This window comes from Dendrobates tinctorius, unplaced genomic scaffold, assembly GCF_039654945.1.
Source record: "Dendrobates tinctorius isolate UK_male_01 unplaced genomic scaffold, ASM3965494v1 ptg000140l, whole genome shotgun sequence".
Classification (NCBI taxonomy): Eukaryota; Metazoa; Chordata; class Amphibia; order Anura; family Dendrobatidae; genus Dendrobates; species Dendrobates tinctorius.
Window position 1 is genome coordinate 9,047,051 of NW_027361808.1, and position 26,387 is coordinate 9,073,437.

The following is a 26,387-nucleotide window of genomic DNA, read 5'->3' on the forward strand; positions in this document are numbered from 1 at the left end:
TTCATCGGCTTACTCAGTCCGTATAACATCTAAAGCAGCAGCCCTATTGAACGCAGCTTGGAGAGCATTGTGGCTTAAATGCTGGCCAGGGGACTTACAAACTAAAATGAAATTATGCTCAATCCCATGCAAAGAAGAATTCTTATTCGGAGAGACACTGGATGATATCCTCCAGAAAGCGGGGGATAAGAAAAAGGGCTTTCCGAACCTGGGGTCTGTGGCGTTTAAACGGTCCTTTTCGGAACAAAAAAGTTTTTTCGTAAAAGGCCATCAAGGGAACAGAACAGATGGGATGAGGGGAGAAAGAGAGATAGAGGTTTCCTCTTCGGCAGCTCTTCCCGGGACAAAAAATCCTCTAAGTGACAGTTCGCCCAGGGTGTTGGGGAAGATTAACCATTTTCCTTCCGACCTGGAGGAAAATCTCAAACAGCCCTTGGATATTGAATCTGATCGAGTCTGGCTTGAGGATAGACTTTCTCTCTCCCACCTCAAAAATATGTGGTAAGGCTGGTTTCACACTTGCGTTTTTTTTTGCGCTGTTTTTGCGCCAAAAAGCATGCGTTTTTTTACTATACTTTACATGGGTGCACATAGATATGCGTTTGTACGTGTTTGTATGCGCATGCATTTTTTTGTAGTGTGCGCCCGGGCGCACAAAATGCATCCTGCTGCATTTTTTGTGCGTCTGACCTGTCTCAAAAAAACGCATGTGCACGCAATGCGCACAAAATTCACCCAAAAACACATTGTAGTTTGGGTGTGCTGACGTGCGCATGGTAATGCGCACGTCAGTGCAAAAAACGCATGCGGGTTTTTTTTTTTTTAAAAAATGCGCAAAAACACAAAAAAAACACATACAAACGCATGATGCGTTTTTTATGTGCGTTTGCACTGCGCATGCAGCGCAAAAAAACGCAAGTGTGAAAGTAGCCTAACTCCACGAAGATCCTCTACATGAGAGCAAAAAGCTCTAGAATGCGAGGTCCTAAATCTACTAAAGAAAGCAGTCCTTCAGGAGGTTCCCCTTCAGGAGATGGGCAAAGGGTTCTACTCCCCGCTTTTTCTAGTGTCCTAACCGGACAGCACATATAAAAGAATTATAAATTTACGGAAACTAAACTGATATGTCAAAAATTCAAAATGGAATCAATCAAATCCACTATCAAAATTCTGTTCCCGTACTATCACGTCCCCATTCACAAAGACTCTCGGACATTCCTCAGGCTAGCAGTTTCCATAGAGAGCGAGATAAGGGAATTTCAATACAGAGTCCTTCCTTTCGGAATATCTATAGCCCCATGCAGATTCACAAAATTAGTAGCAGAGATGATGGCCCACCTAAGTTAGCAGGACATCCTAATAATCCCATACTTGGACGATTTCTTAATAGCAAGTAACTCTGCCCAAAACTGCAAACAGAGGGACAGAGTGATGGACACTCTACAGAACTTCGGCTGGCTTCTAAACCTAAAAAAAAATCAAGGCTGGAGCCCAGCAAAGTGCAGGAGTTTCTAGGGCTCACGTTGGACTCAAACAAGCAAGAATGCGGCCTCCCAAACCACAAAAAAGAAAAAATTGCGCAGTTAGTTGCAAGAGCAATGCAGAACCCCTCCATGACACTAAGAAAAGTGATGTCACTGCTGGCGCAGCTACCTTCAAGGGATCTCCAATGGGACACATTAGCAAGTCAGTTGGTATTAAAGGGTCACTTAGAGGGTCATATAACTTTAGATTTGAAAAATATTCATTCCCTAGCCTGGTGGGAAAATACCGACAACCTATCCAAGGTGATCCCCTGGGTAACAAAAATATCACGCATAATCACCATGGATGCCAGTCCCACGGAATGGGGAGCACACATGGACAGCAGGGTGGCTCAGGGGGAATGGGGAGGTCAGGAACTAGAAGCCTCCTCAAACCAGAAGGAACTTTGGGGCAGTAGGATATGCACTATCACGCTTCCTACCTTCGCTACGGGGTCATCACATCCGCATATTCTTGGACAACCAAGTGACGGTGGCCTATATAAATCATTGGGGGGTAACCAGGTCCTAAGCCCTAATGGATGCCTCCTCCAAAATGCTCAGTCTGGCAGAGGAAAATCTGCTATCCCTCCACATTACACATTTGGGGGACAAAACCAAAAAGCAGACTTTGAGCTGCACTCAATTGCGGCAGGGTGAATGGGTCCTAAAGGAGTCCATTTTTTGGCAGATTGTAAAGATGTGGGGAACCCCGGACATAGATCTGTTTGGCGACTTCAAAAACAAAAAAGTGGAAGCATTCTGTTCTCTAGACCCCAGGGGGAATCCTCGGGCCCTGAACACCTTTATGCTTCCATGGACCCAGAACCTGACATATGCCTTTCCCCCAATCATTCTCATTCCTGCAGTCATAAGGAAAGTCAGAGAGGATAAAACGAGAATGATATTAATAGCCCCTTTTTGGCCAAAAAGAACTTGGTTCTCCTGGCTGAGGATCAACGATCCTTGGCTCCTACCGGATCTCCCAGACTTACTATCTTAGGGACCGATATCTCGCCCTCGGGCCGTCAACCTTCATTTATCAGCATGGAATTTGAAAGGACACTCCTAAGGTGAAGGGGTTTTTCGGAGAACCTAATTAATACACTACTTAAAAGTAGGAAACTGGTCACGACAAAGGCTTATGGGAAAACCTGGAAAAAATTCCTGTCCACCTCCGGGGTAAGAGTCCAGGATGGGGTCCAGGTTGTTAAAATTCTCGAATTTTTACAGAAAGGCCTAGAACAAGGTTTAGCAGTCAGTACATTAAAAGTACAGGTAGCAGCTTTAGGCGCGCTATTTAAACATGATGTGGCAGGTAACCCATTGATAGCACGATTCATTAAAGCTGCAGCTAGGTCTAGGCTGATAATTAGTCAAAAATTACGATCGTGGGATCTGAATTTGGTGCTATCTGTGCTAACCGGTTCCCCGTTCGAACCCATTGAGTCAGCACCTCTAAAAATATTATCATTAAAAACTATTCTACTGGTAGCACTATCATCGGCCCTTAGGGTGAGCAATATTCAGGCTCTAGCTGCGGTGCCACCATTTACAAAAATTTTGGAGGATAGTCATCCAAAGCCTGACCCGGCCTACTTACCTAAAGTAGCATTGCATTTTCATAGGTCCAAAGTAGTAGTCCTTCCTTCCTTCTGCCCAAATCCTAGGAATAGGGTAGAAGAGGTATTTCACACCCTAGATGGGAAGAGATGCCTAGTTCATTTCCTAGAGGCCACCAAGGGGTGTAGGAAGGAAGGTTAATAATAATTTTATTTCTATAGCGCCGGCATATACCGCAGCACTTTATTGTCTGTAGAAGTCCCCTCTATAATATAGACATTACAGCATACCATAAACACATAGATCAAAACAGATACCAAGAGGAATGAGGGCCCTGCTCGCAAGCTTACAATCTATAAGGAAAAAGGGGAGACACGAAAGGTGGATGGTAACAATTGCTTTTATTGTTCGGACCAGCCATAGTGTAAGAATCGGGTGTTCTGTTGCTACATGAACCAGTAACAGTCTAGATATGTAACAGTACAGACACAGAGGGCTATTAAATGCATAAAGCATGTGCGAACATGATGCGAGGAACCTGGTTATGGTAAACATTTTTGGATGAGCCAAACAGGGATATTTAGGTTAATGCGTTGAAGCGATAGGCCAGTCGGAACAAATGTGTTTTAAGGGCATGCTTAAAACTGTGGGGATTGGGGATTAAACTTATTAACCTGGGTAGTGCATTCCAAAGAATTGGTGCAGCACATGAAAAGTCTTGGAGACGGGAGTGGGATGTTCTGATTATTGACGATGTTAACCTCAGGTCATCAGCAGAACAGAGGGCATGGGTAGGGTGGTAGGCTGAGATGAGGGAGGAGATGTAGGGTGGTGGTGAGTCATAGAGTGCTTTGTGGGTGAGGGTAATAAGTTTATACTGAATTCTGGAGTGGATGGGTAACCAGTGTAAGGACTGGCACAAAGTACGCACATCGGTATAACGATTGGTGAGGAAAATATGATCCTAGCTGCAGCATTCAGGACAGATTGGAGAGGGGACATTTTGATAAGATGGAGCCCGATTAGTAGAGAGTTACAATAGTCCAGACGAGAATGAATAAGAGAAACAGTAAGAGTTTTTGCAGAGTCGAAAGTAAGAAAGGGTCGAATTCTAGAAATGTTTTTGAGGTGCAGGTAACGAGAGCGAGCCAGTGATTGGATGTGGGGGGTGAATGAAAGCTCAGAATCAAGTATGACCCCAAGACAGCGGGCATGTTGCTGGGGAGTAATGGTGGAACCACACACTGAAATGGCACTGTCGGGCATAAGTAGGTTAGTAGAGGGAGTTCAGTTTGACTCCTCGTATGTGTTTCCAGGGGCCCAGGAAGGGACTCTGTGTCCAAGATTACCCTGGCAAGGTGGATAAGGGATGCGATTGCCCTAGCCTATTCTTCCAGTGGAAATACCATCTCGGAAGGATTGAGAGCAAATTCCACAAGAACAATAGCGACCTCATGGGCTGAGAGATTTGAGGTATCGATAGAACAGATCTGTAAGGCGGCCACCTGGTCATCACCTTCAACCTTTTTCAGGCACTATGGGTTAGATTTAGCCTCCAAGTCTGACTTGACCTTCGGGAGAAGGGTCTTTCAGGCCATGGTCCCTCCCTAAACTACTAGTGTCTGTAATTCTCTCCGTGGTGCTGTCATGGGTAAGAGAGAAAAACGTAGTTGCTTACCGATAACTGTTTCTCAGAACCCATGACAGCACCCGCTTATTCCCCCCCCCGGTCCGGTGAGCACGTTTTACTGTTCGTAGAGTGTTTTCTTATAGGCACGGTATGCTTTGATAATAAGCAATATTATAATGTTATATATTTTTTATGTTTAACCTGGAGACCCTCTGATGCTCTGTAACCAACTGGGGGCGGAGGAGAGGTACCGCCCTTTTATCTGTAGGATCCTGTCCCTGAAGGGCAGAACCCCTCTCTCCGTGGCGCTGGTGTGGGTTCTGAGAAACATCGTTATCGGTAAGTAACTACGTTTTTTCACCCAGGGGAAATGCTTTCTTCCGGTTCAATGGCTGGTGGTCACTACCGACAACAGCCTTCTCTGCTGAGGCGCTGTCTTCCGTCACAACACGGCCCAAGGGCACTGGCCACCTCTGGAGTCGCTCCTTCTGATCGATTTCCTGGAGATTCAGGCGATCCGATTGTCCCTGTGGCGGTTCCATCATTTCCTGGTGGGTCATCCCATCCGAATTCAATTGAACAACGTCACAGCTGTGGCATTTATCAACCTTCAAGGGGGCACCCGCAGCAGGGCGGCAATGCGCGAGGTGGAATACGTCCTTCGCTGGGACGAGAGGAACCACTCAGTCATCTCAGCAGTTCACATCCTTAGCGTGGAAAACTGGGCAGCAGACTTCCTCAGCCGTCAGGGTCTCGCCGCGGGAGAGTAGTCATTTCATCCGGAGGTCTTCCAACAGATCTGTCATCACTGGGGGACTCCGGACATGGATCTGATGGCATCAAGATGAAACGCCAAGGTGCTAAAGTTCATATCTCGGTCCCGGGATCCAGAAGCCTTTGGGGCGGATGCACTGGTTCTTCCATGGCGTCAGTTTCGTCTTCCGTACGTATTTCCCCCACTTCTGTTACTTGTGAAGGTCATCAGGAAGATCAAGGAGGAGGGGGGTCTCAGTGATCCTAGTCATTCTGGACTGGCCACGCTGAGCGTGGTACACAGAGTTGGTGCATCTCGTCGTCGATGTTTCCTGGAGACTACCGGATCGACTAGATGTGCCCTCCCAGGGTCTGGTTTGCTACTTGAACTCGGGGGCCCTGTGTTTAACAGCCTTGCCGTTGAATCCTAGGTCCTAACTCAAGCTGGGTTCTCCCAAGAGGTGGTTTCCACTATGATTAGCGCTCGGAAGCCTGTATTGGTACGCATTTATCACCGCACCTGGAAAGCTTTTTTTGCATGGTGTAAAGACCACAGTCGTCCACCTCTCGTCTTCTCCATTCCCACCATTTTGGAGTTCCTTCAGACAGGCCTGGATTCAGGCCTAGCGCTTAGCTCCCTCAAAGCTCCTCTGCCTTATCTGTTTTGTTCCAGAGCAGGATCGCTGCCAAGCTACAGGTGAGGACTTTCATTCAGGGGGTCTCCCATGTGTAGTACCTTCCTATAGAACGCCGTTGGATGCCTGGGACCTTAACTTTGTCCTGGGTCTCCTGCAGGACAGGGCTGTGGAGTCGGAGTCGGAGCTCATTTTGGTGGAGTCGGTATAAAATGGACCGACTCCGACTCCTAAAATATATAATAAATTGGGTACAGTAGTTCAATGCAGGATGTGCTGAATATTTTTTCATAGGAGTTTAGGAAAGTTATGAAATGTCCTATAAATGGCTGTTATATTCCTGATCTAAGGCTACATTCACACACAGCGTTTTTCCTGTGTTTTTTGAGGATACGTTTTTCAGCTGCAAAAGCTGATCATCTTTTTAAAAAAACTGCATCACCTGAAAGGTTTTTGAGCTCATAGATAATGTTTTCAATAGCAAAAGCAGATTAGAAATCTGCTCTATCTATCCATTTATCCATATCTGTCTATCCATATCGTATCTGTACCAAAAAGAATGAAAACCGGGTAGTACACCAATATATATTCTGTTCTATCTAAATATCTTGATTATTGGATCATAGAAATGATTAAATGTCTGAGGTTCACATTGTACTACAATTAATTTTTCGCTTAAATATAAGCAATATGTGTGGGAGTCGGAGTCGTGGAGTCGGAGTCGGTGTAAGAGAAATTGAGGAGTCGGAGTCGCAGGTTTGGCTTACCGACTCCACAGCCCTGCTGCAGGAGACTCCCTTCGAACTGCTGCAAAACGTCTCGCTAACCCACCTTTCATGGGAGGTCGCCTTTCTTGTCATGGTGACGTCAATCAGGCGAGTTTCGGAGTTAGCAGCCCTGTCCTGTCTAGCTCCTTTCCTAGTTTTCCACCAGGACAAGGTGGTTCTCAGGCCGTCGCCGTCCTTCTTGCCCAAGCTAGTCTCCTTCTTTCACCTTATCAAGTACATTGTCCTACCCTTGTTTGCCCGGCACCAGTACACCAGGAGGAGAGGGCTCTTCACACTCTGGACCTGGTGGTGGCTCTCAGAAGGTACGTCTCACGGAAGGACGCCGTACGAAGACGGACGCTTTATTGATTCTTCCTAAGGGTCACAGGAAGGGACTCGCCGCTTCAAAGTCCACAATAGCCAGGTTGATACACTAGGCTATTCAAGAGGCTTACCTTCTCAAGGGCAAACCTATCCCTGCAGGGATTAAGACGCACTCCAATCGGTTGGTGGGTGCTTCTTGGGCCATTCGGCACCAGGTGTCGGCGGAATAGGTTTGCAAGGCTGCGACTTGGTCCAGTCTGCACACTTCCTCTAAGCACTACAGTATTCACACTCAGGCTTTCGCTTATGCAGGCGTGGGCAGACAGATCTTGCAGGTGGCAGTAACACATCTCTAGACAGTTGTTAAGTGGGGTTTGATCTGTTGTCGGTTTCCCACCCAGGGACTGCTTTGGGACATCCCATGGTCCTGTGTCCCCCAATGAGGCAAAGGCGAAACAGATTTTTGTGTACTCACTGTAAAATCCTTTTCTCCGAGCCACTCATTGGGGGACACAGCATCCACCCTGTTAGCCTGATGACTGTGTTTGTTCTTTGGTTTGATGTGTTGTACCCTTGTTTGATGTTTATGATCTCCTACTGCTTTGTCACTAAACTGGTTTGGCTGGAGCCAGTGTGTGGGTGTATACTGCAGAGTAGATCTAATCTTTTTGTTTTCACTTAGTGGCAGCAGCATAATGCCGATGGTCCTGTGTCCTCCATTGAGTGGCTTGGAAAAAAGGATTTTACATCTTGTACACAAAAATCCTTGGTTTATATTGGAAGCACTCACAGGAGCATTTTTAACACTGCCGGAGTATGCACTTATTGGGCTCACAGCATTTGTTTTCATCTGTCATACACTGACACACACTTTTTTTTTTTTTTATCTTGAGTTAATGCTAAATGCTCAAATTCCTCAAGTAGGAAGCTTCTTAGGCATTTTGTAATCATATAAATTTGCTCTCAATATTTTGTCCTATAAAAAAAGTATAATTTGTAATTCCTGCAATAATAGGGAATCATGTATAATTTTGGATAGAAATAAAACAAACTTTGTAACTTTGTGTTTCACTCAACTCTACTGATCACATAAACTTTGCATACATCAATAGTATAGATGACAAATTATAATTTTTTAATATATGTTAGATAGCTTTACTCTGAACTTTGAGGCTGTGTGCACACGCTGCAGATTTTGCTGCGGTTCCGCAGCGGTTTTGGCCGCTGCGGACCCGCAGCAGTTTCTGCTGCGGTGTACAGTACCATGATTCCCTATGGGAATCAAAAACCGCAGTGCAGACGGTGCGGAATTTTCCGCGCGGATTATCTGCGGTTTTCAATCCGCAGAAAGAATTGACATGTAAATTCTTTCTGCGGGTTCTCCTGCGGTTTGCTATCTCCTCTATTGAGGAGATGAAAACCCGCAGGGCAAAACCGCAGAGCAATCCGCAGGTAAAACCGCAGGTCTTTTGACCTGCGGTTTCACCTGCGGATTTTACAAAATCCGCGCGGATGAATCCGCACATAATCCGCAGCGTGTGCACACAGCCTCAATCTCAGGGTATAGCTCAGTAAATGTTTCATATCATAATGCTTCACAGTCTGAGGAGGGAGGGCACAAGTTTGTGCTGAATCATACCCCAGAAAGAAACTGAAACTGCTAGCGGAACTAAGAACATGACGAGTCATCAGATCAACTAACCCAATGGTCCCCAACATTTCTGACCTTGAGAGCCACTTTCATCTTAGAGAGAGCCACATCCAGCTTCCCACCCCCTCAAAGTAGTGTCAACCAAAGCCCCCATTGGGCTGGAGTCACACTGCCGTATCTCTCATGCGATAATCGCATCGCACTGCACGGACTGGCCGGCACCTCGCCTGATCTGAGCAATGACAGCGTGATGGATTACTATGTAGCTGTCAAGCTCAGGTCAGGAGAGCTGACAGCCAGTACGAGGTTTACGATACGATTCTCGCACAAGAAATACGACAGTGTGTCTCTGCCCTTACAGGTATAATCATAGCCAAAGCTTTTCCACATAAATCACTCCAAAGAACTACACTGAGATCCAGGGGTTCCCACAATACCCCCAATTCAGTATTTTCCCATCTCCCATACTCGCAACACACTGTCGCATCCAACTTCAAGAACTTCCTCTAACAGGTAGTATCATCCCTCCAGAGTACCATACCTAATCATCTCTAAACCCCTAAGACCAGTGTATGTGCATCCAGATCTGCTCTTCTGTGCAGTGCTACTCACAAAATTCACCATTTTGAGATGTACTCATTCCTGTTTGCTAGACCTGGAGCTAATGCACCAAGCTGGCAGACAGGCACGAACCACAATTCGTGGGACCGTGAGCCACATGTGGCTCCCGAGCTACAGGTTGGGGTCCCTGAACTATCCTCTCCAAACATGAGAGCAAACTAAAACATGAAGCATACAGAGAAAACATACACTGGACTATTGATTTATGCATAGTTTATTGAAAATTTAAATCAAGAAAAAAGGGCAGCACTACCAAAATAATATAGTAGGTGCAAAACCTATTCAGCAGTGTCCAAAAAGCCAAATTAACAAAAGGAAAAAAATAGGCAGCACTCAAATTAAATGTGAAAACAGTGGATACTTTACTGATCCTCAGGTGGCAACGTTTCAACGGTGACAAAGCCGGGTCACCGTTGAAACGTTGCCACCTGAGGATCAGTAAAGTATCCACTGTTTTCACATTTAATTTGAGTGCTGTCTATTTTTTTCCTTTTATTGAAAATTTAGATATGCTTTATGAAGTACCTGCCTTAATCCTGTTTTCCTGTTCACGCTAGCAGTTCTTAAGATGAGTGCAGGGCTGCAGGCATTCCTTATCAGTGCCTTTTTGCTGGGATCTGTAGAGTAGAAGCTTAACTACTGAGCATGTAAATAAAGTACAGCACAGATTCATCTTATCTAAAAGCAGAGATCCTTAGATCAAGAATAGAACAGACACTTATAGGACATTTCATAACTTTACCAAGCTCTTATGAAAAAAATATTCAGCAAATACTGCATTTAAATACTGTACCCAATTTATTATTTTGGGAGTCTGTCGATTTTATGCCGACTCACTCAACCAAAATGGATTCCAACTCCCATGACCTCACGGCACTGATCACTAGAGATGAGCGACTTTGCCTTTTTTAGGGTCGAGTCGGGTTTCATGAAACAAGACTTTCTCAAAAGTCGAGTCGAAAGAAATCGGCCGACTATAGGGAAAAGTCGTGAAACACGAAACCCAATGCAAGTCAATGGGGAGAAAAGTCGGCAGTGAGTGGGGGACTGTAAACACACCTGGCATGAATTTTAACCCTAGAGGCAGCGAAATCTCTCTCTCCTCCCTCTCTTCACTCCCTCTCTTCACTCCCTCTCTACACTCCCTCTCTTCACTCTCTCTCTTCCCTCTCTTCACTCCCTTTCTTCACTCCCACTCCAGCTACGCTTCTCTCATTGGCTGAAAAAAGTCACGTGCAAGCATTCTGTGAAACCCGACTTTGTCGCTTGGCTCGCCGACCGCATGCCAACTTCACACTGTGGTCGGGTTTCATTTCATGAAACCCGACTTTGGCGAAAGTCGACGACTTTTGAATCTGACCGACCTGTTTCACTCAACTCTACTGATCACATAAAGTGACCTCAGATTAATCATTTTGGACCAGACAACCCCTTTAAATTTCTGAATTAAACTTTTTTTTTTATCTATTTCAGAAGATCTAAATACCGAAGATATTTTTGTGCACGAAAAAGATCCAGAAGTACTACAGAACTTAACGCTTGTTCAAGAACCTGTTCCGCTAGTTGACAGGTAACGGTGAATTATAATATCTTCACTATTCACAAGCTAAGTACCCCCCAGGGAAAGTGTTGGCTCAGCATGCGGTACACCGACCACAGGTTGAGGAGTGATGTGCTACGTTAATATTCATTTTGTGGAACTTTTGTTCGTATGAACATATTGTAGAGCGGTTTTCCCTTACGTTTTCTATTATACTAGAGTTTTGGCTATATACGGTAACTACCAGCTAATTTGAAGTCCGATTACTAACTATAGTTCCTGTTTTAGCTATTATTTTTTTGGGTTATAATGAAGAGTTGAGCGAATTTTTAATAATTTAGTTCCGATTTATGATCGGATTATTGTTTTTGCAATATTTGCCGAACATAGCTGAACGTCAATGGGAGTAGAAATAAATATGTTCAGAATCTATCATCACACACAAATTCGGCACAATTAAGGTACCAATATGGCACGAATATGTCAAATTCAGATTTGGCGACTGATTGCGAACCCATTCGCTCAAATCTAATAATGAATCCGGAGGACAGTTTATTAGAACTTTCCAAATTGGAATGGTGTGTGCACACATTAGTTTTGTCGTGTTTTTTTCTGCTCTGTTATGTCACAAAACCTGAAGGATTTCCTAGTACCAGCAAAGTGAATAAGATTCCTGAAGTCTCATGCACACGTGGCTTAATTTTTCCTTGCAGATTTACATCTGCAGCATGTCAATTCTTCCTGTGTTTTTGCTGCAGATTTCACTTTTACTAATGATAGGGAAAATTTTGCAACAAAAACTCGTGTAAAAAAAAAAACAAAAACACAGCGAAACTCGTGTACTTTATGCAGTATTTTTTTTGTTAATACAGGATTTGCAACTGAATTTTCTGCTGCAAATCCTAAGCGTGTACACATACCCAAATTCCTGTTTGAAATGCATGCATGCAATTGAGCAAAGGAATGGAACAAAAATGTGATTACCATATATACTCGTGTATAAGCCGAGTTTTTCGGCACAATGTTTTGTGCTGAAAACGCACCCCCTTGGCTTATACACAAGTCATTGTCCTGGAAGCTGGCGGGGGAGCGGCGGAGCAGCAGGTCACAGGAGGCTTGAGCCGGTGGCTGCGACTGTGTCCGCTGCTAAAGAGAAATGAATATTCACTGCACTGGCAATGAATATTCATTTCTCTTATAGCACGCACAGTTAATGCCGCAGTCGCTGACTTCCAGCAGCGGTAAAAAAATAAAAATAAAATCCTACTTCCCTGATTGCCCTCGCAGCATCCTGTCCCAACTTCCTACAGCCCCAGCGATCACGTGTCCAGCTGAGTGGAGCGAGGTGAATATTCATTACCTTAATGAGCGGGGACATGTGATCGGCCGGCTGCAGGAGCTGCTGGCATCGGAACAAGATGCTGCGAGTGTGCTCAGGGAAGGTAAAGTAGGTGGTTTGTTTTTTCATGCTTTTCTCATGGGCGGGCCATGCATACAAGGATAGGGATGAGAAGCCATGCATACAAGGGCAGGGATGAGGAGGCCGTGCATACCAGGATGGGGATGCAGGGATAATGCATACCTGGCTTATACTCTAGTCAATAAGTTTTCCCAGTTTTTCGTAACAAAATTAGGTGCCTTGGCTTATTCTGGGGTCGAATAATACAGGAGTATATAAGGTACTAAAATGAACAGATAAGGAAAGCAAAGTGCTCCTCTTTAGCTCTTTACTTTCAGGTGTTTCAGACAGTTTCCACACATTTGGTGTTGCTTTTTAAACTGAATTATAAAATAGTATAGTATCCAGATATGTTCTAAATTACACATATCTCTTTATGGAATAAAATTCTTGGACTTATGTGCGCTGCTAGACAAATTACACATATGACAGCTTAACATGTTGTATGAAAGTCTTATTCATTATATGTCCAAAGGTGTGAATTACTGTATTTTCCGGCGTATAAGACAACTTTTTAACCCCTGAAAATCATCTTAAAAGTCAGGGTCGTCTTATACGCCGGGTGCAGACCAATCTGCATATGGTGGGGGAGTGGTCCCAATGACGAAGGGAGGGGGCGTCTCACAGAGAAGGTGTAACTGGAGTTATCCTCCCCCTTTTACCTCATTGGTGGTAGCTGTGCTATCTGCGGCTCTGTGCTGGGGTCGGCGGCGGCTCCTCTTTGTGGAGCGTGGGGGGCTCTGCTGGGGAGTGGCTGTGGCAGCTCCATTTCTGCGATGCGGTGGCCTCTGGGAAAATGGCCGCTGGAGCCCGCGCAAGCTTAGATTCTGATCTCGGGGCGAGATCTGAATCTGAGCATGCGCTGCCCCCAGCGGCCATTTTCCCGAAGGCCAACGCATCGCAGCAATGGAGCTGCCGGGGGCCTCCGGGCTTTGGGGAAATGCCGGCGGAGCCCCGACACTGGACAAAGAGCCGCCAAACCCCCCCAGCTGCACAAAGACTCCCAGCACAGAGCCGCAGATGACACCACTTCCACCAATGAGGTTAAAAGGGGGATGATAACTCCAGTTACACCTTCCCTGTGTGACGCCCCCTGCTTTGATTGCCGTGCATATAGATGTACAAAATCCCACGCCTGCGCAAAGAAATTGCTAGCTCGCACCTGCAGACTGTGCCCTGCTCTACTGCGGACAGAGCCGAAAACATCAGTGCGCATGTGCCGGCATACAGCTTTCCGGCTCATGTAATGGAGCTGTTTCGCCGCCATTGCTGTGGGCATGCGTACTGATGTTTTCGGCTTTGTCCACAATAATGCAGAGCATAATGTACAGGCGCAAGCTTGCGATTTCTCTGCATAGGCGTGGGATTTCGCCCATCTATGTGGATGACTCGTGAGGCCTTATCTACGTCATTCAAAATGAGATGATGGCGAGAATCAATTAGGAGGGGGGTTAGAGAGCTCAGAATGGATGCCTCTCAGACCGGACCAACGGGATTAACATACATCGCGGGAAACCTTTTAAATGTTTATGTGGTATATACAGGGTGAGTGAGGGGGGTTATATAACCGTTTATGAAATGCAGCACAGGAGCTGAATAAATTGCTAGTTTTAGTAGACACATGACAAAACTGGTGACAGGTTCCCTTTAAAAGAATAGAGAAATGTAATATTTATAGAATACATGACAAGCATTCTTCTAATTACTGGACCATTCATTTCAATGGGATATTTCCAGAGCTATAAGACATTGTCAGGCTTTAGTTGTATTTGATTGCAGACACGCATACACTGTGTTCCAAATTATTATGCAAAAAATATTTCCTCATATTTTCTCTAAATTACCTATATGAATTGCTGTCATTGTTATTTTCCAGTCATCTAATATTCTAGTATAATTGCAATGTTTTTGAACAAACTGCCTATGAAAACAGTATATTTTTAAAAATAAGAAACATTCAAAATGCATGTTCCAAATTATTATGCACAGCAGAGTTTTCAACCTTTTTATTTTTATTTTGAACTAAAACATGGTCAATTGTGAAATTATAAGCATTATCGGCTTATTACAAAATGAAATCAAACCGTTTTCAAGTCAAAACTTTATTCTAGGTGATGTTCCATTTGCACATAGGACCCCCTTGTTCGAAAGAAGCTTCTGAACTCTCTCGTCCATTGAATTTGTCAGTTTTTGGATGGTTTGTGCTTCAATTGTTTTGCACGTGGACAGAATACCCTCCCAGAGCTGTTGCTTAGATGTGAACTGCCTCCCGCCATCATAGACACTCCTTTTGATGATGCTCCAGAGGTTCTCAATGGGGTTGAGGTCAGGGGAAGATGGTGGCCACACCAGAAGTTTGTCCTCTTTTATGCCCATAGCAGCCAGAGATGCAGATATGTTATTGCAGCATGAGACGGTGCATTATCATGCATGAAAATGATCTTGCTGCGTAAAGCACGGTTCTTCCTCTTGAACCATGGCAGGAAGTGCTGTTTTAGAAACTCCACATAGATTATGGAGTTCATCTTTACCCCTTCAGGGATCCTAAAGGGGCCGACAATCTCTGTCCCCATGATTCCAGCCCAAAACATTACTCCACCTCCTCCTTGTTGGCGCCTTAGCCGTGTTTTCATGGGGTGTCCATCAACCAGCCATCCTCCACTCCATCCATCTGAACCATCGAGCGTTACACGGCACTCATCTGTGAACAAAACAGTTTGGAAGTCAGTCTTCATGTATCGTTTGGTCCACTGGAGCCGTTTCTGCTTGTGTGCAGTGGATAAAGGTGGTGGACAGGATGGCTTATGCACAGCTGCAAACCTCTGAAGGACCCTGCATCTTGTTGTTCAGGGGACGTTGGAGGCACCAGCAGCTTCAAAAACTTGTCTGCTGCTATGACGAGGCATTTTTGCAGCTGCTCTTTTAACCTGACGCAATTGCCCTTTAGGAAAGAGTCCTCAATTTTTCCTTTTCAGCACGCACACGTGTTTGCTGGGAATCGGCTACATACTTCTTGATTGTGCGATGATCACGATGAAGTGTCTTGGCAATGTTGATTGTAGTCATGCCTTGACCTAAATACTCCACAATTTGTTGCTTCTCAGCAGCCGACACATCCTTTTTCCTTCTTTCCCATTTTGGCAAAAAATGTAAGCTGCTTAATAATGTGGAACAGCCTTCTTAAGTAGTCTTGCCTTTATTTGGACCCACCTGCCAAACTAATTTGCACAGGTATCTGCAATTGCTTTCAGTGATATAAAGAGCCCTGCCACACATCATCAATGAGTTTAAATGACAAAAAAATTCTAACCTTATCACTCCTAAACTTTTTGCATAATAATTTGGAACACAGTTTAATAATTATGTCTTGGTCATTAGATTTATGCTGCAAAGCTTGTGGACTTTCTTTTGTCAGGGCTTGTTATTCTTGTGATATCTCTTATACGTCATCTTTTATTCAGTGTTTTAGATCCAGTGGAAAACACACAGCCCACTGAAATACAGCCGCAGTCAGACTCCTCCAGTGAGGACTCATCTTGTAAGTACGGAATGTCATTGTGAAACAGCGGGAATGGTGTAACTGCAATGTAAAGTATTTATTTTCCAGAACACATCACTGTATAGTGTAATGGCCACCCTAATATTTTTTTTTTCTGCTCTCCTGCATAACATTACATTTTTTTTTACATTGGCTAGTAAGATTTGGAAATTTATTTTTTTTTTTTTTTTTTAGCAAAAATTGTGCAATTTAATTCTGCTTTCACACCTGTTTTGGCCACGATTTGCTATCGTGTGCGGAACCGGGACAGAAGTGTGGCTACATCCGCTCATTTAATTTTGAAAGTGGCGTACCTTCTGCCACAAATCTTACTTGGGTCACTTTTAAAACACGCACCTCTTAATAAATCAGAAGCCTCTGACTCCACCATTCCCCCTCATCAAGACAGTTGTGAACAACTCTGAGCTATAGATGTATCTGGGTTTGTAGTTTGAAAGGAAGGCTGGGTACTACAGGGAGAGACCGGACGTGTCTTCTTCATCCCCTGGCCAGCTTCTTAATACTAGACAGGTTTTCAGAGAGACATAACTGGCTGCAGTTGCGCAGCCAGTTTGATCCATGTTGCCTTGGGTTTAGGCAGCATAAATCCAATGACTGGTTCCTTATTTCGGTAAGTCTTCAGTGTCTTCACCTCCCATGAAATACTGAATATCTTGGAAAATTAAAATGCGTGTTTTTGTTTTTTTTTTTTCCCCATATATTACAAGAACCTACTTCTCAAAAGTAGAATTGAATCTTGGATGTCATTATTATTCAAGGAATATTTACAGGGTTTTTACCACAAACAAGAGTTCATTTTAATCAATAGATCTTTAGGCAGGGGAGGAAGCAAAAGAGTAATCCGACATTACAGCACGGGATGGCAGCTGATTTTTTTTGTGAGGTAAAACATTTCCCTGCCTGTTTTTAAACAATGTTTTACTTTAAAGAAGGAATCAGCTGTGATCCAGTGCAGTAATGTCTGTATACTCTTTTGCTTCCTCCCAGGAGCTGTGGTATGATCAAACCATGTCCCTGTAGGTCAGACACGGCCATTACACAGCAGAGACACATTTATAGGATTATCTCAGCACAGGAACATTGTATTTTAACACATCCAATTGTGGAACATATTATTCCAAGATCTATTGATTACAATAAACTTTTTGTTCATGGGAAAAACGTTTTTAAGGTCACTTTTTCATCAGATTTGTAACAAAAGTAGTTTTGAATGGAGCTTTAAAAAAAAGTCAAGATTTTGTGGAGGAATGTTGTTGATTTGAGGACATTCTTTCAGTAGCCAGATGCACAGCATGTTCATTGTGTTGCCGATCCTTATCAGATATGCTGGGTCGGCTGTAAAATCTGCCTGTTAATAAAATATGCAGAGTGTGGCTGGGCATGATAATGTAATTTCTTCTTACACCTGCCATTGCTTGAATGCATGTGATCATATGTGAGCTCACCCTCAAAGAACACTAAAGCAAGCCATTAGGGATTTCAGACAGACATGTCCTGAACGGCTTGTCTGTCAAGGTTTCACTATAAAGGTGTGTGTTTGTTTTGTTTTTTAAAAATGTGTCATGTTTTATAATGACAAAACTGCTTATCAATCTCTACCGTTATCTGTGGCTTAGTGTGAACATCTATTTATGCGGTGCTGATCTGGCATCAGAATACTTTTTAACTACTGTACAGCCAGCACCCAGAATCAGCATCCTACAAAAATCCAAACCTTGCATGCATTTTTCTAAAGATATCTGCATTCAATCTTCGTGTGTTACAAAAAGGCATCAAAAGTCATTACAAAAATTGGCTTTTTCAACCATCTAGAATCTGAAGCGTTTGCCCTATTTCATCTGCATGTATTTATGCAGTGCACTCTATTCAGGGTTTATGTTCTACAAGATTAAAAGTCTGTATGGATTTGGCCCTTTTTTTAAAAAAAAAAAAAAAATTTCTTTTCTACAGCTGTGATTAGTATTCAAGATATTGAAGAAAATGAAAGCACCCATTCTGAAATTCTTGGTCAACAAAGGAAAGAAGAACATGAAGCTGAGGTGCAAATTATGGAGGAGAATGTACTAATTGTTGAGGAAATTCCTGCTGTCGCACACCCATTTTCTAACTTTGTGGAGATTCAGGTAATTCTAATGGTTTGTTTCTAAGTTTACTGTAGATGTGTGAGCAAAACATAGGCTCCGATTCATCATTGTCTGTCAATAACCTAAAATATTGACATAGTTAAAGATTAGTGAAGTAAAATACTGACCAAATACTCAACGTGTGACTGTGACCTTACAGCCAGGTATGTCATTCTCTGAAACACAGAGGTGTTTAAGAGAAAATTAAGTTTGAAGAGCTAGTGGGGGACCATAGGAGAGACCTGACTGGTATGGTGCCACGCCCCAACCAGCTTCTCCTGGTGCTGCTCTTGTTGATTGGCCGGTACACTGATGGAAAGGCGTATCCGCTTAACCACTAGGAGAAACAACTGGACATACAGCCAGACTCTCAGGATCATTTTAAGGCTAAGTTCACACGTAGCGGAACTCTTGCGGAAATTACCGCGAGAGTACCGGAATTCCATTCCGTGGGAAAATCACATTTTAAATTCCCGCGATTTTCCCGCTAAAAACTAGCATTTTGCAAGCGTAATTAGCTTGCAAAATGCTAGCGTTTTCCAAGCGATCTGTAGCATCGCTTGGAGAACTGATTGACAGGTTGGTCACACTCGTCAAACATAGTGTTTGACAAGTGTGACCAACTTTTTACTACTGAGGCCGCCTATGCAGCATCAGTAGTAAAAGATAAAATGTAAAAAATAATAAAAAAAAAAAATAAAAATTGGTGTTATTCTCACCTTCCGACTTCCCGCTTCTCTCCACGCTCTCGTCCCCAATAATCCTTTGCGAAATTGCCCGCGATGACGTACGTTCTCGCGGTAATTCGCGATGGCGTCGCGCGAATGACTACGAGACTTCGTGATCCCACGAGAACGGACGTCATTGCGGGCATTTTCGCAAAGGATTACTGGGAACGAGAGCGTGGAGAGAGGTGGGAAGGCTGCGCGGGACGTCAGAAGGTAAGAATGGGACAGTCTCCTCTCCTCCGGACCGTGGGTACCATCCGCAAATGTTCTGCTTACTTTTTGCATGGTGTGCACAGCCACATGCGGGAAGTAAGCGGAACAATGCATTCCTATGGGTGCGGATCGCTGCGATTCCGCAAAATTAATGAGCATGCTGCGTTTTTTACCCCGAAGCGATTCCGCCCCGTTAAAAACCGCAGCATTAGCACAGCATTGCGGAATCCCATAGGAATGCGTGGGATGCTTAGTTTTCGCGGCAAAATCGCGCGGTTAAAACCGCCGCGGAAACGCGAAAAAAACGCCACGTGTGAACTCAGCCTAAGGGAAATCAAACCTTACCACTCTGGTTTTGCTTTCAACTACCTTTCACTCAGAAAAATACTACCTTTCGTTGTACAGTGTTTGTTGCAATAAGTGTATCTACAAGTGTTTCCATTATTAGTGTTCTTATGTTATAATGTGTTAATGATATTAGCGACTGTTATTTTCTGTTACTTGGCACCTTACCTTTATTTTTGTTACTCAGATTACAGACCATTATTTTTCTCTTTTACGTGCCTCCGTTCTACTGCTGCAGCCCCATTTGTTTGCAAAGCTAATGGCATAATTTTGATTGAATTGGTAAGAGCACAATTTTCACCAGTTATTGTGGGGACTGTGTATGGTCATTCTGTGAAATCATTATAGAGGTCATTTTACCTGTGCAGACATGGAGCTTTTTATTCTCATTGGTTGAATCCAAATCTTCTTCTGCTATGTTGCTTTGTTCTGATGTCATAAGAGGACACAAAATGGTCTTGGTGTCAAAATATTACGCTGCTGGAGCTCCTGTGATGATTGAATATTGTCAGCATTTTGACTTCATGTTTCTTTGATTGCAGGCATCAAGTGCAAAATGACCATTAACTTGCCTTTTCTTTTACTTATCAACTGTCACGAAGTGTGATTTAACATTACAAGTTTTTTTTTTTTGTTTTTTTTTAGGATGTGGATTACACAGAGAATATTAAAGTCCCTGAGCCAGAGGTAACATGTCAACAGATAAGTTCATCCCTTGAAGACCCTAATGGGGAGAATATTGATGATCATTATTGCAACATTAATGAATCTGCAGAAGAAAAAGATTCTGTGGATGCAAGTAACGACTTGGATGATGAACATTCTGTACCTCCAAATAATTTTAGTTTGATACTTGAAGCAGATGCTGGAGATGATATAGAGGAAGCACTGAAAACAGATCATCTTAGTAATGAGACATTAAAAGCAGCATCAATGAATCCATGTGATCCCAGTGATGAAAAAGTCAATTTGATAGCTACAGTTAGCAGTGATGAAAATTGTGAAAATGCCTTCGCTCTTGGTGCCACAGAAGAAGGGACTAGGGTTACTGACAACACACTGCCTTCTATATCTGAACCTATCAATGCAGCTATTGCAGAAAACTTGCTCGATGCTTTGAAAGAAACTAGGGGTAAGCATTTTACAGTAGATGTTAATAGTGATTCAGTTTCTGAAAATGAAACTGAAAGGAAATTCCAAAATGCACATGATGCCATTAGGACACCTTTAAAAAAGGTTAAGCAAGCAAACTCTGACAATTTTACCACTAACACAGTTCTAAGGATAACACCCCCTAAAAAATTAGAGGAGCAGAAACTTAATCTGGATGAATTGCAGACTTCTCCAACTGAAGGCAAATCTGTACTAATAAAACCTCCAACGCCTCGCAGAAGTATCAGGAGAACCACAAAGGTATCAGACAGCACAAACGATACCTTTTCACTTCCCACAACCCCTAAAAGAGGCAATAGAAAAACCAAGGATAATCCTGAAAATGTAAGTACAGCATTATCAACCCAACAAGAGGGTCAACAATCCATTACTATCACAAGAATTTCTAGAAGAACTAACAATTATATTTCTGATCAAACCCAGTCCATAGAAAGTGAAACCATTGTTACAGAAGAAATTGTAACGAAGATGCCAGCCTCTCCTGCTAGAACCCGCAGAGGAAAAACTGCAGCATTGGATGACCAAATAAATACAAAAGATATTGTGGATCCAAAAGCTGTATTGCCGGCAACACCTACTAGAATTACTAGATCTTCCAAAGTAGTACGAGAGAGGGAAGGTGAACCAAACATTGAGACTGAATCATTTGTTTCTACACCTTCAAGGGGCCGAAGGAGCAAACGAGTTGTGAATGAGTTGGTCAAACACTTTGAGCTTGGTGCTTCTCAGGAGTCTAGCAAATCTGACTCCAGTCCTCATTCTCCTAAAAGAGTACTCTTAAGATGGTCTAGAGTCAAATCAGAAAATCAAATTGATAAAAAAGGTACAAATGAAAATGTCACAGCACAACAGGCTAACACAGACAATTCTAGAAAAACGGCAAAAAAACATATTGGTAAAACAGATATAGAGGATTCCGTTGATGTCGCTGAGGAGCAGAAGAGAACAACCCGTTCAACAAGGACTAGATCTAACATTATTACAGTACCTGATGCCACTCCTATTGAATTTTCATTCTCTTCACCTGCACCAAGACGTGGAAGAAAACCAAAAGGTTTGTTTAGACATAAGTTTCCTGATACAATAATGGTTCCATGCTAAGAAACTTGATTGTCGATGCAACATGTGGACCATGGTCCTACTGGGTAAAACTCTGACCCCCATAAAACCATCATGGTTTGGTAGAATCATACTATGTACATCTGCTTCGCAAAAAATTAGAATATCATCAAAAAGTTAATTTATTTCAGTTCTTCAATACAAAAAGTGAAACTCATAGTCATTACAAACAGAGTGATCTATTTAAAGTGTTTATTTGTTAATGTTGATGATTATGGCTTACAGCCAATGAAAACCCAAAAGTCGTCATTTCCTTTTGCATCAGTTACTGCATCAATGTGGCGTCGCATGGTGGCGATCAGCCTGTGGCACTGCTGAGGTGTTATGGAAGCCCAGGTTGCTTTGATGCAGCCTTCATCTCATCTGCATTGTTGGGTCAGGTGTCTGTAATCTTTCTCTTGACAATACACCATAGATTCTCTTAGGGATGTGGAAGCAGCTCCAGCAGCATGCGGCAGGTCATGTGGGGAAGCATGCACACCAGAGTCCGTCGGCCCTCAGAGGGGCTAGCCCAGCTTCCGCCGGTAACCGACGGCCAGCTCGACGGTAGTCTCCTCGGGGCACACATGCAGTTTGGAGGATGCTGGAGAGCATGTGTGCCAGTCGCATACTGACGACAAGCGAGGCCAGGGGTAAAGGGGGGGTGGTACCCATCCTGAGGCTGGCCAGCGCATTAAAGGGGGCGGCGCACAGACACAGAGCCGGCAACATGGAGGCTCTGTAACCAGAGCAGCTACAGCCAGCGCAGCCGGAGGAGCATCTGTTGGCCCAGAAAACAGACATGAAGCACCCTTCAGGGCCACATAAGAGAAATCAGGATCCCCAGCACTCGCGTCGCAGCAGCAGTGGGGGCCACTCGGGCAGTAAAAGGGAGGGAGCCATAGTCTCTGGAGGAGACATTTCTGACATCATTCATCCTCCAGATTCGGAGGTTCCTCGGTAAAGTAAAACAAAATTGAAGAATAGGGTATGCCCCCTATGTGAACAGCAAACTATCTCCCACCACAAACTTTTGTAGAGACACCGGTACAACCTTCTAAGCAAAAACAGGCCCTGGAGGATGAGATATTGTCGTTATTAGAAAAGCAGGTTCTGGAAGAAGTTCCCATACGGTGAAGGGGAAGGAGTTCTATTCCCACCTATTGCTGATACAAAAAAAAAAACAGACGGCTCTAGGAGGACTATTATAAACCTGAAACGGCTCAACAGATATTTAGTAGTCCCTTCGTTCAAGATGGAGCCAGTAAGAACGGCGATAAGTCCTCTTCCCACATTTTTACATGGCGGTCCTGGACCTCAAGGACGCATATTATCATGTCCCCATCCGCAAACAAGATCGGAGGTTCCTCAGGGTAACAGTGCAAATAAAATGTCGAGTATTTTACGTTCCCGTGCGGTTGGAAAGCGCGTCAAAGCGACGCATCCACATACAGCCGCATGTCCTGCGTACCCAATATTAAAGATAGGTACCCAGGATGCATGCAGAAGTAGGCGGACATAAACGGAAGAAGTGCGGAAGTGGGCGGAGCTTCAGGGAGGAAGTACGCAGCCATCCGCAGAGCCCCAGCACGCAAGTGGGAACCCAACCTAAGACAGGGAGAATGGTCCCTAAAGGAGTCAGTGTGCAACAAAATTGTAGACATGTGGTTGTCCCAGGATAGACCTCTTTGCCTCAAAGGACAACAGGAAGGTCCAGAAGTTCTGTTCCTTAAGCCCAGCAGACAATTCGTGGGTGGTAGATGCTTTCAGAATAGAGTGGGCGCCAGGGCTCCTCTGTGCCTTTCCTCCAGTGTGCCTCATACTGTCAGATTTAAGAAAGATCAGGGAGGACAGAGCCACGGTAATTTTTAGCTCCGTTCTGGCCAAAGAGACATTGGTTTTACTGGCTGAAGGCAGTGTCTGTAACGGATCCATGGATCCTTCCGGAAGATCAGCATCTCCTGTCCCAGGGACCCTTCTTCCATCCTCAGATGTCCGGGCTGCATTTAACAGCCTAGAATTTGAGGTCTTTTTTAGAGGGGAAGGGTTTCTCGGCAAGATTAGTCTCCATCCTGCTCAGTAGCAAAAAGCCGGTAACTACTAAAATGGAGGATCTGGAGGAAATTCTTATCCTTTTCAGGACCGCTACGGGAGGGGGAGGTCCCGTTGGTATCCATAGTGGAGTTACTTCAGAAAGGACTAGAGCTTGGACTAGCAGTTTGTACCCTTAAGGTTCAGGTTTCAGTTCTGGGGACCTTATATAATTGTAACCTGGGTGGCCAGGTTCATTAGAGCCTGTACTAGATCCAGCTCGGTCCCATCTCCTAAGCTTCCTCCACGGGATCTGAATTTGGTATTGTCACAATTGGCAGAGAGTCCCTTTGAGCCACTAGTCTCAGCCTTGGAGAAAGTAATTTCACTGAAAACAGCTTTATTAGTAGCACTTACCTCGGCTCGAAGGATAAGTGATTTCCATGCCTTGTCAGCAGACCCTCCCTACACTCAGGTCATGGAGGATCGGGTAGTGTTGAAGTTAGATCCAGCTTACCTTCGCAAGGTCGTGACAAAATTCCACAGAACTCAGGAAATAGTCCTACCATCCTTCTGCCCAAACCCGAGCAACCATAAAGAGGAAAGACTGCATTTCCTAGATGTTAGGAGGTGTCTTCTACGTTACTTAAGAGCCTGTCACACTAAGCGATATCGCTAGCAATATCGTGACTGTTTTTTGTGACGTTATAGCGATATCGCTATGTCTGATACTTACCTCCGACCGCTCCCCCGCTGGTTATCGCTGATCGCGCGAGAAAGTCCTGGACCGTTTCTCGTCAGCTTCCTGCTGGGCTTCCTGTGGAGAGACGAGCGTGGACGCGGGCGGGAGGACGTCAGGATCGCCTAGTGTGACAGGTAAGTAGCGACCCCTGTGATGTCGCTGGTGAGATCTGCCTGTGTGGCAGCTCACTAGCGACCACTTAGCGATGTACCAGCAATCCTGACCGCGTCATATCGCTGGTCGGGATCGCTGGTACATCGCTAAGTGTGACAGTACCCTGGAGAAAGCAGAGAGCCCTGTTTGTGTCCAGACTTATAGCTAGGTGTGTGAGAGATGCCATAAAACTAGCTTACGTCAGTGTAGGCAGGGTTATTCCGGAAGGTCAGAGGGTCCATTCCACGAGAGTCATGGCAACATCCTGGGCAGAAAGAGCAGATGCCTCCATCGACGAGATCTGCAAGGCGGCCACATGGTCTGCTCCTTTTACTTTCTTCAGGCGCTATAGATTAGACCTGTCTGCCTCCTCTGACCTCACATTCGGGAGAAGGGTTCTGCAAGCTGTAGTCCCTCCCTGAGAATATAGAGCGCTGAAATTCTCTTGTGGTGCCGTCATGGGTGACTGAAAAACACGGGTATTATTTACCTGGTAATGTGTTTTTTCGTAAACCATGACGGCACCCTTATATTCCCTCCCTATTTTCTTGTCACTTCTGCTGTTCGGTGAATCCTTATAGTTAGACACTCCTTAGAGTGCTAGTAATCAGGTTCAGGCATCTATGGATGTGTTATTTTACGTGTCCACTTACCTGTGGAGTTCCTCTCATGCTCTGTAAAACAACTGATTGGGAGAGAGGAGCCGCCCTTGTTGTCTTGAAGGTTTCCTGTCCTTGAAGGGCGGATCCCCGCTCTGATGGTGCTGTCGTGGGTTGCGAAAAAACACATTACCAGGTAAGTAATACCAGTGTTTTGGCAGTCTGGACAGGTGCCAAGTCCTGCTGGAGAATGAAATTTCCATCTCCAAAAAGCTTGTAGGCAGAAGGAAGCATGAAGTGCTCTAAAATCTCCTGGTAGACTGCTGCTCTGACGTTGGTCTTGATAAAGCACAGTGGACCTACACCAGCAGATGGACATGGCTCCCCAAACCATCACTGATTGTGGAAAGTCCACACTAGACCTCAAGCAGCTTGGATTGTGGCCTCTCCACTCTTCCTCCAGACTCTGGGACCTTGATTTCCCAATGAAATTTCCTTGGCCTGTCTATAGCTAGCATCATCTCATGTCCTGTTGTAATTCCTATTTAAATGTTGCCATCTTTTCTCAGTAATTCACTTGTAATCTAGCCTGATGAAGGGGCCTTTTGAGCCCTGAAAGCTTGCTTGCAAATAAAATTTCTCTGGTTAGCCAATAAAGGTATCACACCTTGAATACTTTTCTCAATTTTTTGGGGGGACATAAGTATTTACATCTATTTTTCTGGCTAACACGGTACCACAATTTTATTTTGTATTGTACATCCAATGAAATGGAAAATTTTCTTTCCTTATGGAGTGTGTCAATGACTGCTTTTCTGGACATCTGTCAAGTCAGAAGTCTTCCCCATTATTCTGGGGCCTACCAAAACAGACTAAGGGACCTTTTTAAATGCTTAAGGAAGCCTTTGCAGGTGTTTTTTGTTAATTATTCTAATTTACTGAGATAATGACTTTTGGGTTTTCATTGGCTGTAAGCCGTAATTATCAACATTAACAGAAATAAACACTTGAAATAGATCACTTTGTCTTTAATGACTCTGTATAATATGAGTTTCACTTTTCGTATTGAAGAACTGATATAAATTAACTTTTTGATCTAATTTTGTGAGAAGCATCTGTATATGTGAAGAAGCCGTGAAATAGTCCCTAACGTGCAG

General features: G+C 44.1%; 1 protein-coding gene across 3 annotated transcripts in view; it reads left to right on the forward strand.

The window, feature by feature from the left end:
- AHCTF1 (AT-hook containing transcription factor 1) overlaps window positions 1-26,387 on the forward strand; it is a 258,110-nt gene that overhangs the window by 208,012 nt on the left and 23,711 nt on the right. For 2 of the 3 annotated variants that reach the window (XM_073545119.1, XM_073545120.1), the window contains exons 30-33: window positions 10,941-11,037; window positions 15,928-16,004; window positions 17,976-18,148; window positions 20,080-21,661. In XM_073545119.1, the coding sequence (XP_073401220.1) occupies window positions 10,941-11,037; window positions 15,928-16,004; window positions 17,976-18,148; window positions 20,080-21,661 (1,929 nt within the window). The remainder of the gene's footprint in view (window positions 1-10,940; window positions 11,038-15,927; window positions 16,005-17,975; window positions 18,149-20,079; window positions 21,662-26,387) is intronic. The other variant, XM_073545122.1, reaches the window with a different exon arrangement.